At 39.6% G+C, this 14,374-nt stretch overlaps 1 protein-coding gene across 2 annotated transcripts in view; it reads left to right on the top strand.

The window, feature by feature from the left end:
- gas7b (growth arrest-specific 7b) overlaps positions 1–14,374 on the top strand; it is a 73,806-nt gene that overhangs the window by 39,521 nt on the left and 19,911 nt on the right. For both annotated transcript variants that reach the window (XM_049013743.1, XM_049013744.1), the window contains exons 3-5: positions 1,305–1,382; positions 3,447–3,532; positions 4,796–4,849. In XM_049013743.1, the coding sequence (XP_048869700.1) occupies positions 1,305–1,382; positions 3,447–3,532; positions 4,796–4,849 (218 nt within the window). The remainder of the gene's footprint in view (positions 1–1,304; positions 1,383–3,446; positions 3,533–4,795; positions 4,850–14,374) is intronic.

The following is a 14,374-nucleotide window of genomic DNA, read 5'->3' as shown; positions in this document are numbered from 1 at the left end:
TATGTCACGTATGTCACAATGTACATCACAGAATCATTTCAAAACAAACAGTGGTAGTGGCAGTTGTATTATTACTTGTCTAATTTAAATGAGATGTGAATAAATGGTATATTTCCTACATTGTTGTTTGCCTTATTAAATCATGTGTGCTAGTCAGCCACTGTTCCTCTCATGGTTGTCCATGCCAATACTTACTGCATGTATTTAGGGTGGAATGCTGGCTCAGCGGGTACACCCCCCCCCCCCCCTCCTGCCCTCCCGCGGCCACCCATACACTGCCCCCCCAAGACGGGTGATTATGTATGATTATGTATTTACATCTATGTTCAAGTACAAATATGAAGATGTAACATGTAAGGACCTAAGCACAGCTTCCTTAGGAAATTTGACATTTTTGTGTATTTTGGGCAGTATTAGGAAATTCCTTGCTCGAGGGTACAACACTGAAACTGCATATCCTTGAAAATTATTCGAAATGCTGCCCTGCTATTGTGTTTTTGGCTTGAGTAAAAAATGTAACTGGTTTTGTCAGGGGGGCTGAGAGACGTCCAATCATTCATAGGCATATATGCTGTCGAACTGCACCACACTGGTGCCAGTGGAGTGGAACTGGCCTAATGTTTGTGCCTTTCTCTACTTCATTCTTTTACATTGCTATCAAAGAAGAATTTATACGGATGCTTATTGTTCCGTATCAGTATTTTGTCAGCCAGAATAATTCCTTCTCTTTCTTTAATAAAAAAATCATAGAGACTGTATGTAAGGCTTTTTGGATTTACAGTGCTAATGTTACCAGGGAAGGAAATGCAAGCTACATACATTTTTTTTAAAAAAAAGTTTAGTCCAAGGCCAGAAAGACTCCACTACATTGTTGGCTTTGAAGCAGCCAAGCACATATAGCCAAGCACAGAATGATTCATTTTGACAGGACTTCTGCTTTTCATGACACCCAGCACTGCCTTGAAAGGCAGTGGTGCTGGGAGACCTAATGAGCAGGTAACTGCTCTACTCACATCAAAAACACGTTTTTTTTCCTTCTTCTTTTATGCTTATTTGAAAAATAATGATCCAGAACAGCACTTCAAGGACCCAGTTACAACTCGGTTAACACTCACTTTTCCTAATTTGTTAAACTCCTATTAGATTTTTTAACATATATGTTAAAATCTAATTTTTAATCATTTTAATAGATTTTATTATTGTTATTATTATTGTTATTATTATTGTTATTATTATTGTTATTATTTTTCAAGTTGTTTTGAATTTTGAACTTAATATTTATTATCTTATTATCATTATTGCAGAAACAACATGGGAACGACCTCTGGATGCCCCTGGAACCCCAACTAATTCAATCAGACACAAGAACTCCACACCTGCAGGTATCGCTCTGCTTGCCTTCTTGAAGGAACCATTTTGATGCTGTGCAAAGATATTTCTTTTCCAGTAAACTGAATAGAGCATAGACAGATACCTCTTTGTGGACCATGGCTCCACCTGCAAGTCAAGAAACAGACAAACAAGTTTGGGACAGGATGCTATAGGTGGCCAGGAGACAATAATATCTAATGGGAAGGAACTTCCTTCCACATCCTGTTTTGTGATGGACTGAACCCTTAATGTGGTCTGTTGTGACAATGCAAAGCCTCACCCCAAATACCCAGCCTCTGGGCTATGTTCTCTCTGATAGTGGGGACATTACATTCCACAGAAAGTAGTGATTATAGACTTCCTCTTAGTTCACTTCCCCCCTGGCCTGGAACACTGGAACCATCTGACTCCTTTAGTCCTTTAAATTTTTCTTTAAGAATGTTAACCGAAATAATGTCCCAGGTGCCAAAAAGACACAACATTTGTGAAGTGGGTGCTATTCTTTTCAAATCCCACACCATCGTTTCAATATTTTGTGTGCTGTCATTAATTTAAAATGACTCACGTTAAATGATTAAGCTATTTTCAGCACCCTACAATTATACGTCAGAGGACTTTAAAGCTTATTGTGAAAGATTTTTTAGTTCCTTTTGTATCTGACAGTATTCAGTGGTATGAAACATGCGTGAGTCATCCTGAGCTCAAAGACAAACACTTCTATAGATTATACAGCAATATGCCCAGAATGCCTTTAACGCAGATTTTCCATCGTTTTATGCTGTTTTCCAAATAGAGCCCGTTAACAGAGTAAATGACCAAAGGACTTAGTATTTTGTTGACAATGGATATATTGGAAAAGATAGCAGAATTTATTGGTAGCTAAATGTTGTTGTACATTCAATTCTTCTCTTAGGCACAAATTTCATTAACATGCATCCCAAGAGAAATAATTAGATTATTATAAAAAATGAATGCAAAAACAGATCATCTCCAAGGATTATGGAAAGCTTTTGCAAAAATTGAAATGGGTCCTATTACTCATACATGAGAATGAAATAAGAGTGTGTCTTTGTTCTGTGGTACAGAAATGTATCTCTGCAATGAACAGAGCCCATAGCAGAAGATACATAATAAGGATATTCTTATTGTGGTAGAGCTTAGTATTAATATAGGAAGTGATACCTAAAACATGTGTTTGACAATTCGTTTTTTAAAAAGTGCTTCATCCAGTAATGGAACTGCTGGTCTGGATGCTGTCCTAGGAGGTATAGGCAGCTAAGCTGTACATATCATCACAATACTCTCACACAAACACACACATTCACTCACACAGCCATATGTTATTGCCAGTTTGCCTGAATTACGTGTCTTACATGAATTATGGTAGGACCAAAGCAACATATCTGGAAGAAAACCCATTCAAGCATAGAGATAGCATGCAAACAGCTCACACACAGAACAAGGGTCTGAAGACATTTTGGCATGAGGTTATTGATATCTTTTGGTAATTATTTACACATGACAGTGTCTTAATGCAGAGTGACAGTCCTTATATTCTTTGAGGGAAACATTTTTCAGTTTTTTTTTTGTAGTCTTGACTCTAGTGCCCCATTGTGTACCATTGTGTGATTCAGTTTATCTTATGATTAAAATTATGTTACACATCTTAGGCTTCATTTGTGTTCCTTAGCAAATACCTGTAAGAGCTGTACCTGTAATATTCTTTTAATCATATTCTGTTATTCTAATTTCATTAAATCAATTTGACTGAGAACTGAATCAAGTTTAGTTTATTAAGAGCTCTATCAGAGCAAAAAACTAGCATATCCATTGTACCACATTGGTGATACTTCTCAGATTACATAAAGTGCTATTTAATGTTCTGTTGAATGACTAATATAATAACAAAATGGTGTTGAGTATACCTTCATACCTAGAGTACTGTAAGAGTTTAATGATCTCTTTATTATACACTCCATTACAGTTTCAGATGTTTTTGAAGCCGTTTAGTGGCCTTGATTTGCATCAGGCTTCATCTGATAGTAAGCAAAGACATATTTTATGTGTAATTGTAGTGAATGGCTTTCACAACTCTGGAAGTCCTACAGCCCACTTCGAACCTCAGCATGGAGGAGTACGGAAAGCCAGCTCGGACCAACAGGTAAGGCAGAAGGTGGTGACTGTCTCCCGAGCAAAAAAAAAAAACACTGGGTCAATTTTATTTCATCTCCCTCCAGCTGGAATCTCTGCCTTCCATTTACGCAGAAAAACCATCTCACGTATTTCTCGCCTTGAAGGTGTCTGTACATCGGTGGAATCCCCCAAAGGTCGCACGGCCCATGATAATGTGAAATCCCTTTTCACTATCCAAAGGCTTATTTTCCATTCAGTAATCCTATTTCAAAGCTGAAAGCAGTATTCGGCATCCAGTTTTTCCTGGATAGTCACAATATGACTATAGGGATATTAATATAATATTACTGTGTTAATGTGACATTAGTCACTAACATTGACTAATGTGACTAAATCACTAACATTGGCTGAAATGAAACTAAATTACTCTATACGTTTAACCTCCACATTGCTTGCACTTGTATTTAAATGTCATAAATATACTGCACATTTATACCTATCCACCTGTATTCCAGCTTATATATTTATATGTCACTGACATGCAATGCACGAATCTTAAGAGATTTCAGTGGAGCTCCTCACAGGTAACAGCATCCATTGTAGCCCTGTGAATGAAGGTAGATGATGATGACATGCCTGCAGCCGTGTGCAGAGCGATAAAGACTCAGGTCTCAGCGCACGGCGACGAAGGCGCTCGTTTAACAAGGCCTAAAAGCCGATTTCTCAATAGTCTGTTCAAGTGGCTATCTGTGCCTCCGATCATAATTACCTTTGGAGTAATCTTCCCTCAGCTGTATACACAATGCCCTGCCCAGCTCTAGTTGCCTTGTCTCCCAGTGTTGTTGTTTTTTTTCTTTTCCTTTTCCAGCGTCGAGGAGGTGTGGTGAATGCCATCTAAATAAGCCCCTCTCCCTCTGCATAGTGCACGTACTGCTTCACTGGGCATAGCATGGATGGCAGGAGATCGTGAAGACTCCTCTGCCTCTCTCTCTCTCTCTCTCCCTCTCTCTCTCTTTCTCTCTCTCTCTCTCTCCACCGATCACTCCAGGAATCGGGCAATAGCTTAACTGGAGCTGATTTTAGTGGACGCTCCTAACTGTGAGCCCCACTGCCACCGAGAGCAGACCCCCCCCCAACTCCCCCCCCCCTCCCATTCACCACAGCAACAGCAATAGAAGGACAAAAAGAGGCTACATACAGAATCTTCTCAGTGCGAAATAAACCTGCCTGAAAAGCAGCAATGTCTGACACAGAGGGCAGCTTTGATGATGCGTTGTGTCTGTCCCCACAGAGCCCAGGGTCCAACTCACCGAGCAGGAGACAGAACAAGGAGACCACGATTACAGTGAGTACCAGCCTGAAAAGGTACCTTTTGTAAAAGTACTTATGGAAAGATGAATTATGTTATTAATGGTATTTTCACAACAAAAACACTGAAAAAGGCTTTTTGATGTAAAAAAAAAAATTAACAGCATTAATTTCAATCATTTTTACTTAATTTTGACAGGAAACGTATGCATACCGTTTAAGTATTTGTCTCACGTAATTGCTTAAAGTAGCAAAGACATGGCTGTACATGATTTAGTTTTTGCTGTTTGTGATGTGGTTTCTGCTTTCTTATCATACACTTGTCAGATCTTCAGGTGTATTGTCTGTGCTCATGTGCGCGCTTCAAGACAAGGGCTATTCGGGATATATTTACATCACAAATTATTTTAGAAAAAACTGAAATTGTGGGCTAACCCTGGTGTAATGATTTTGTTTGTAGCTCAATGGACTGTAATGTCATTTGAGATTTGTTTTTTATTAATATTTAGGTGTTTGCCTCAGTACGGTGTGAAATCATTTGAATGGGTATGAAAGCCAGGTCTGGTGACCATTTGTTTAAGAGGTGATGTTGTGTTGTAATTCTCGCTCATTCACTTGCTGGCTGTACTGTGGCTGTCAGTAAGGCTTTGACTATACTGAGAGCGTAAATGTAGGGGAAAGGCAAGGGAAGACTCAGCATGCTCAGTTTCCATGGTGACAGGGGCAATACTATTGATTAATGGATGTTGAAATGGGTGACACATATATTCAAGAAAAAAAGACTAAAACACTGATTGTGCCTTAATGGAAGAATTGCTCTATGTGATTGTTGTGAGGTTTTTAAAGAAGGCAGCTATTATATATCAATGCATTTTCATTATACTGTAAGTGTAATGTATATTTATGAATCTTTATTTTCTATTTTCATATTTCCATTCAATATTATACTAATTGATAAGCTGCATAAATCCTTAATACGTAGTGATTTGTATTAAATTAGATAGAATTATATATTCCATAATGTATTGGCCTGATAGAACAGAGTATCAAAGAAAATGTGTTCTCAGTTTTCAATGTGTGATTTTGTTCAGTATTACATTAAGCATAGAGATTTTTCTTCCTTTCTGCTGATCCCAAATAGGTGGGAATGAAGATGGGGTCAGTGACAGTGTTTTATCTTCCAGTCGTCTCCTTTCACGTGGTTATAGATCTTTTTGGCCTGACCTTATATACCGACAAGTGGCCAAAGCCTTTGTGCCGGTGTCATCCATTTGGTATCATACAATGTTCAACTGCAGTATGCTGGAAGACAAACCCATATGCTACATATACAATTTATTATTGAGTGGCATTTCAAATCCGAGTAATAAGTGTGATTCTGTGGATAGCAAATCAGATATTGTCTATAAAATGTTATTTTGTGACACAGTTCGCTTATTCCCTAAACATTTAAAGTCAGACTGATGAGGATGAAAGTAATGTCTAGTACCTGATTGCCACTCAGCTTAAACAATTTCATCATCCTCATCAGTCTGATTGTAGTCTTACTCCTATTCGTTTATGAATCATTACAAGTGTCTTGCACTATCCCTTGTCTCCATATTCATCCATAGGCTGCTGTGACATCTGAGACCAGGTATCTGGCTTTGTCATGCACCCTCTACCATCCAACATCCAACAGGCATAGTGCTTAATTGCGCATCATCAAATATCATCCAAGCTATCCTCCAGTCAGCATTCAGCAGACAATAAAAATCTAATAAAAATGAGGGGAAGAGCACTAGTAACCAAAAATGGCATTTCGCCTCTGCTGTCTATTGAGATCATTTGCATGTGAGATAAACATATTGGTGTATAGGGAATATGCATTGAATTTTCCAATATGATTGCTCAAAATTAATTAACAATGAAATCAGAGAAAATCTTACTTATTTCAAAGACGTATACTTGACAGCTTATAAAGTACATCTGACAACATTAGCAGTGCATGACCTCTTGTCTAATTCTTGTCCACACAATTAAATACCATTAGTGACTGAGATTGTTGAGTATTAAAACAAATCTGTATTTACATGCAAATCATTGTTATGTCTTAACATGAAACAATAAATCGGTTCCATCCACCAGAGAGGTAGTGAGCTTTGAATTGCAATTAGAATTATATATATATATATAATTATTTAAATTCATTTTTGGAAATTATTTAATAATAAATATGTTAATGTAATTGTCATCCGTTGCTGGATTTTGTTCACGTGACACCAAAAAAAAAACAATATTTTTGAAGTGGTTACATTGTTTTTCTTTTGGTAAGGAAGTAGTGTATGACAGGTTTTATATATATATATGTGTATATATATATATATATATATATATATATTTTTTTTTTATATATATATATATATATATATATATGCATCTTCAGTGTTGTTCTGTTTCACTGTTTTCAAAAATGATTGTGTACATTTGCAATAATAGAAATGACACAAAAATATGTTTTTACAACAGATGTAATTAGTTGCCTAGCAACAGTATCCGAGCACTCTGCAGTCTCAGCAGCGGTGGAGAGTTCTAGTGCTGGTCTTGTTTGAGAGATAGGGGAGCTGGGGGCAGAGGGGCTGCTGTTAAAAATTATCAGCAGTTTGGTAAACACTGGATAGAGGGAGAGGGGTCTTTTTAAACTTTTATTCCATCAATTCACACTTTTTTGTTTATTTTCCCCGAAGTGCTGCTTGATGTGGAGGTTTATAGGCAGAACTGTAAATACATTATGACAATATATCACAGAGCACACACTGATAGCATTATCTACTTTCTAACCTCTTTTGTAACAGCTTGATGCTGTTCCTCTAATATCTGCACCAAAGCAACCCTTTCTTACTTCCTGAATACAAATATCTGCTTCCTGCATATGCAGTGTAAATGGAACACTCGATTACTTATGTCACAGATTACATGCTGTTTAATTGTTTCGGGTCTTGTAAGTTCCATATTTAAACTTTTCATGATAACTTAAGTGACTGGGTTGTGGGCCAGTGATGCCCGCCCTGGCTCTGTGTGAAGTTACTTCCGGTTTCTTCGATGTTCTGACGTTAGGGTCTTGTGCCTTGTCCTTTCAGCCAAGCGGGTGTCTGAGCTCCTGCCCAGTTTTGTCTGAATGATTGGAAGTGCCTCTCATTTTAGGTCCTGAGTGCCTGATCATCTAAATGGTGTTCTGATTTGCTGAGGGGAACCCCCCCGCCCAGTTACCAAATTTAACCAAGGGGATTCCCAAGCCTTCTCCCTCCCCCACCCTCTCCAGTCAGCATAATTTACTGAAGGAGACCCCTCACAGGTCTATCATCTGCCTTCAGAAAATTCTCTGCATGGGCCTGGCAAGTAAAGCATAAGAAAAGATGGATGGATGCTGTTAACTAATAAACAGCAGCATCTTAAAGCTTTGTTAAGTAACCGAGTTTAAGAATAAGTTGTTAATTTCCTTAGATTTACTGTTGTTTTGCACATTGAAATCAGTACATTGAACTTGGGAACATGGAATATGTTGTGATTCATTACTTTGGGAAGTTTTGGGGAGTTAAGATGGAAATTTTTATGCTTATATCTGTTTTGTAGTAATGAAAAAACAATTTTGCTTGTGTCATTTATGTTTCAGGCTGTTGCTAGGGTAACAGGATGAGGCATACAAAAATACACTATATTGCCAGAAGTATTGGGACACCCTTCCAAATCATTGAATTCAGGTTCTGTAATCACTTCCATAGCCAGAGGTGTATAAAATCAAGCACCTAGGCATGCAGACTGCTTCTACAAACATTTGCGAAAGAATGGGTCACTCTTAGGAGCTCAGTGAATTTAAGTGTGAATTCAAGCGTGATAGGATGCCACCTGTGCAATAAGTCCACTTGTGAAATTTCCTTTCTACTAAATATTCCACGGTCAACTGTTAGTGGTATTATAACAAAATGTAAGCAATTGGGAACAACAGCAGCTCAGCCACGCAGGCTGAGGTACACAGTGTGCAGAAGTCAGCAACTGTCTGCAGAGTCAATAGCTACAGACCTCCAAACTTCGTGTGGCCTTCAGATTACCTAAAGAACAGTGCGTAGAGAACTTCATGGAATGGGTTTTCATGGCCAAGCAGCTGCATCCAAGCCTTACATCACCAAGCACAATGCAACGCGTCAGATGCAGTGGTATAAAGCACGACACCACTGGACTCTAGAGCAGTGGAGACGTGTTCTCTGGAGTGATGAATCACGCTTCTCTGTCTGACAATCTGATGGACGAGTCTGGGTTTGGTGGTTTCCAGGAGAATGGTACTTGTCTGACTTTATTGTGCAAGTGTAAGGTTTGGTGGAGGGGGGATTGTGGTGTGGGTTTGATGGAGGAGGGATTATGGTGTGGGGTTGTTTTACAGGGGTTGGGCTTGACTCCTTAGTTCCAGTGAAAGAATCTCTCAATGTTGCGGCACTGGAAGCCATTTTGGACAATTTCATGCTCCCAACTTTGTGGGAAATGTTTGGGGATGGCCACTTCCTGTTCCAACATGACTGCACACCAGTGCACAAAGCAAGGTCCATAAGGACATGGATGAGTGAGTTTGGTGTGACCTCAACCCAACAGAACACCATCGCCATCTTTGCCTGACCTCACAAATGCTCTCCTGGAGGAAAGTTCAAAAATTCCCATGAACACAGTCCTAAACCTTGTAGACAGTCTTCCCAGAAGAGTTGAAGCTGTTATAGCTGCAAAGGGTGGGCCAGCTCCATATTAAAGCCTATGTATTAAGAATGGGATGTCATTAAAGTCCATGTGTGTGTAAAGGCAGGTGTCCCGATATTTTTGGCAATATCCTTGTATTTTGTATGGTAGTGTGTCTTTGTTAGATGTGCTAGGGAGATAACAGGAATTATGCATTAAAACATTGCCTTGTACATCAAGGCTATTTTCTAAGCATGGTTTATTGGAATCAATTACGAACAAGCACAAGCTATGTATTTACCATGTCTTTGTATGTGAATATGTCTCTGCATAAGTCTGAGTGAATGAGGGATTATGTTTGTGGGCCTGCATGCATGCTTCACGTGGCTTTTAATATTTATGAGCCAGTGATGGTGATTATATCATTCAAAATTCAGTTTTCAGTTCTCACGTCACATGTTGTATTTATAGATAAATAGGAAACATGAATAGTAAATTTTGGTATTTTGCAAAATATACCCTGGAATTATAAATAATTTCTTGACTCCTGCAATACCTGCCATCTGCACTCACTTTTCTAACAGTTGGTTATTGTTGTGAGCAACAGTTCTGTCTGGGTTATATGCAACACAATGCTTTTTATAATTTAACATAAAGCCACTCTTTTTCTCATTTGAACATGAGTAGGTTAAACTGGGCATCAAACAGCTTTCGCTGGAAATGCTGCTATTTTGGATTAAAGAAAACGATTAGCACAAATGGTAGGAATGAGGTTCGGGTTGCATTTCAAATTTTACAATATGTTCTGGAAATCTTTCGCCGCTTGTGAAGTGTAAAGAAAACAACAGCAGTCACACTGAAGTTGAGAGGCAGTGTGAGCCGCGAGGCAGTGCGACTTGACACCTTACGAGGGTGCAAAACTGCTCCTGATTATAAATAGATGCTGCGAAGTTGCTCAGAAAAAGTCTCACTGAGATGAAACTAAGCCAATAACTGTTTGCGATTCCTAGTTGTCTGGATGCTTTCTATCGTAGTGAAGCAAATATTACACTACTGGCATTATATGGGATTTGGGGCTATTTTTGAGACTTGCTGAAAGAGGCATCCTGGCCATTATATGGTCACAATGCTAGCAGCAAACATTGTAACATGTATTTTTTTGCCTGGGGATCTTTAATATATAATAATATAGTGGCGCGATGGCCTAGCTGGGAAGGGCCAGCATGTCACCCACCGGAAGGGGGCGATCAGTGCCACACAGGCCAGCAGTAACCATGGTTTTCTCATTGCTGGCAAGTGTCAATGGGACCCGGCTGGCAACCTTGCCCCAATCATGGGGTGAGCAGGAAGGAAGTGATTTAGCACATGCATGCTTTCTGCAGGGGGGGCGAGCAGAAGATGGTCACCCTCAGCAGGCTGCCACCAAAACCCAGAACTCCTTTTTGGGTAGCGTTCCTTTGTTTCCTTAATTGATCATCCTACATCTATGTCTCCCTAGTCTACTTGCCTTGCAACACTATGCTTAGCTAGTCAGCCTAATGAACAGGCTGAATGCAAGTAAGAGCCCCTGCCTTTTCACTAAACCTGCATTTCCGAAGTACCATGTACATAATGGACACTTTCACAAATATTTATGTCAGGACTGAAATTTTGTTACAGCTAGCAATACAACATGGCTCAACGCTGTTGTCTTTTAAGAAAGGGATATTTTACAGTGGTATGTTGTGGGCGGTACAGTGGCTCAGGGAGAAAGCTTAGTGCCTTATATCTGTAAGGTTCGGCGTTTGAATTTCACCCGCAGTCTGTGTAGAGATTCTGCATATCTTCCCTGTGATGGATCAGCATTCAGGCTGTCCCCAGGGCTCTCAAGACTTCCTGTTCTATAGAATTAATAGACGAGGCGCAGGCATACGGACGTGAGTTTTTCGCTGAGTTCATAGTTGTCCTGAGTTATGCACAGTGAATAGCCACTTACCAGCCAATCAGAAAATAGCATTTGTTGTTACCGGGTAAATCCTAAAATAAGTTCCATGGGATTCCACTGCAAGCACGTTGTTACATGGATGTGCACACAGGTGGAGTGCGGACAAGGTGGAAGTGAAAAAGCATGAGCCCATGAATGCGGGAGGCTGGTCTCTCAAGTCTTACGCATTTCCTGTGAGACACACACTCCGCCTCTAGCAGATGTAATCACACACGTGAAACTTGCTGAACCTCTTTTTGTAACTAGGCTTGTGGGATATTAATATTAACGGTGCATGTTAAGCACATACAGTTGTCACATGATAAAGACTGTAATAGTCAGGTGATTTTGATTCAGCTTGTCAGTATGTAATTTTTCATGACTATCATACAGTATATTGTCATATATGGTATTGTCAAAAAAAAAAGAAGTTATTCCGGTGTTTTGAAATCTTGGTGATAAAATTGGCCAACTGGGGAGGGGGGGCGGGAGTTACCCGATAAGATTTGCTGAATAGAAGTCATCAATAGTCAGTGTAAAATTTTGTTGCAGCTTTTGCATGAGCTCTGCATGCGCTCTCCAAGCCAATCATCAGCCAATCATTTTTGTCCTTGCTATCGGACTCGGACTCACTCATAGACAGTGTGGTGCGTTTCTGCGAGAAATGAGTGAGGAGGAGAAAAGCAAATAAGAAACGGTCCCCAAAAGACATTCACCTTGTGCTGTATGAAAACATTTTGGATTCCACCGAGATGATATTCAGAAAAAAGCTAATGGATTTTCAGTACTGCTTTGTGTCGGCAACACAACCAACTTATTTGACAGATTCTGTTATTAGGTAATAAGTTCTATTTAGTTACAGCTTATTTTGGGTACGTTTTTAAACTCAGGTTTTGCTTTATAAATACTGCAATGTTTATCACAGTTTTTTGTCCAATATCATGCAACCCTATCTGACAAATTTACTTTAGACATTTTTTTTGCGTTTTTAACAATATTCTATAACTAGCCTATAGCTACACAGTAATACCTTATCCCTCTATTGTTTTTCAGCCATTTCAATTATTATTAAAGCATATCAGATATACAGCATTGTTATGGTTAAAATTTGATATATTTTGTGTTAGTCTAGCAGAATCTCTTTTTGTCAGGCTGCCCACTCCTACATGTAGCACAAAAGACATTTCCAGCAGCGTAACTCATGTCTCCCACAGGCCTTCAGGGCTGTCGGGTGAAAAGCCCCGAAGGTTCTCACCTCCTGGTGCTACTGTTTTTATTTGCTTTTAGGTCCCTCTGACCAATTTTGTAACTTATATGCCCTAAGAGGGTAAGGAAGGGCAGCTTGAACGTTGTATTTTAAAGAGACCATACTGATGTATGGCCATAGAGTGAAATTGCAGCATATAGATTTCATTATGTATAAAAAAAATCTAACGCCGGGAAATACATTTCTGCAACACAAAACAACATCCATCCATCCATCCATCCATCCATCCATCTTCCAAACCGCTTATCCTTCTGGGTCACGGGGGGTCCAGAGCCTATCTTGGAAGCTACGGGCACGAGGCAGAGAACAACCCAGGACAGGGGGGGGGCAGCCCATCACAGGCACAAAACAACATATTACTGTTACATAAAAATCAATATTCTGAGCTTTGCATTCTGTATTAACAGCTTTCTTCTACTTATTTTATTCTTCATACGCAAATGGTTTGCGCATTTTTGACGGGCCGTGAGGCATATAACAGTAAGGTATATGAGCAAGTACTACCTATGAGATTATGACGTATACGTAGGGCTGGCTGCACCACGTCAGGGGCCCTAGGCAAAGCTTTACTTGGGAGGCTTTCTTACCAAAAAAAATGTAAAAATGCTGATCATTTCACTGCTATTTCAGGGGCCCCAGGTGACTGTCTGTTCTGCCTTTGGCTAGAGTCAGCCCCACATGCACTGTTACTGACCATGTTTCACTGGCTGTTTTTAGACGGCGAATCTGTGAGCGTCTGTGTAAGCAAACCGTTTCCAGTGGCCCCTTTTAGCATTGCAGGACATTACTGTTTCCCTTCTAAAGCCTTTGACTTTCTAAATTAAATCTGACCCCCTTGAGAATGGAATGGTGTCAAAGTCTGGCTTCGTTTTGGGTTTTTTTTTCCCACAGACTGCTTTCACACGCTTGCTTTGTGTTGCATCAATGCTGAAAAGCACTCCAAGCTTATTTTGCCCTGGTAAACCCTTCCAAAACTGACTGTTACATCATTCCCATTATGAAGTTCCAGTGGAGCACAGAGTCTAATAGCCTTTCGATTGAAAACAGATCCAGTCTTTTGCAGCCCATTGTCAAGGGGAGCCAAACTTTATTTTATTTTGCTGTGTTGCAAATTTTTACACGCAATATTAATTTTGACCTCCACTGGAAGACTTGGGTATGTACAGTTGTTAAAATAGCTGTGGTTTTCATGTGATGTTCTCTTGTTTGTAGCTCTTTAATACTGTAAGATTTACATACAAAGTGCTCTTCTGTTCTTCTGGAGGCTTTACCATGATCACTTTTTCCGCCATATAATTTTTGCACAGTATTTTTTATCATCCTGCCTAGTATTAAAAATGATGGCTTTAGGAGGGCAGACAGAAACACCTGAGACATGGACTTAAAGTTCTCAACGAGAAACAGGTTCATTATAAATATTTCCCTTCTTAACAGATGGAAACCGGAAGCCTGGAGTGAATATGGCCAACGTGTAAAGACATAAACTGATGTTTCCGGATCAAAAAGGGGAGCGATGGACACGGGGAGATTACTGCTCTAGGCACTGGCTTCATCCTACAGTTCTGGGTTAGAAGAACATTAGAACATAAGAACTGTACCTACTTTGAAGAGAAAGCAGGGGATGTGGAAGC

Source organism: Brienomyrus brachyistius, chromosome 5 (assembly GCF_023856365.1).
Source record: "Brienomyrus brachyistius isolate T26 chromosome 5, BBRACH_0.4, whole genome shotgun sequence".
Taxonomy (NCBI): domain Eukaryota; kingdom Metazoa; phylum Chordata; class Actinopteri; order Osteoglossiformes; family Mormyridae; genus Brienomyrus; species Brienomyrus brachyistius.
The sequence above is the reverse complement of the archived record's forward strand: the minus strand, read 5'-3'. Positions and strand labels throughout refer to the sequence as shown.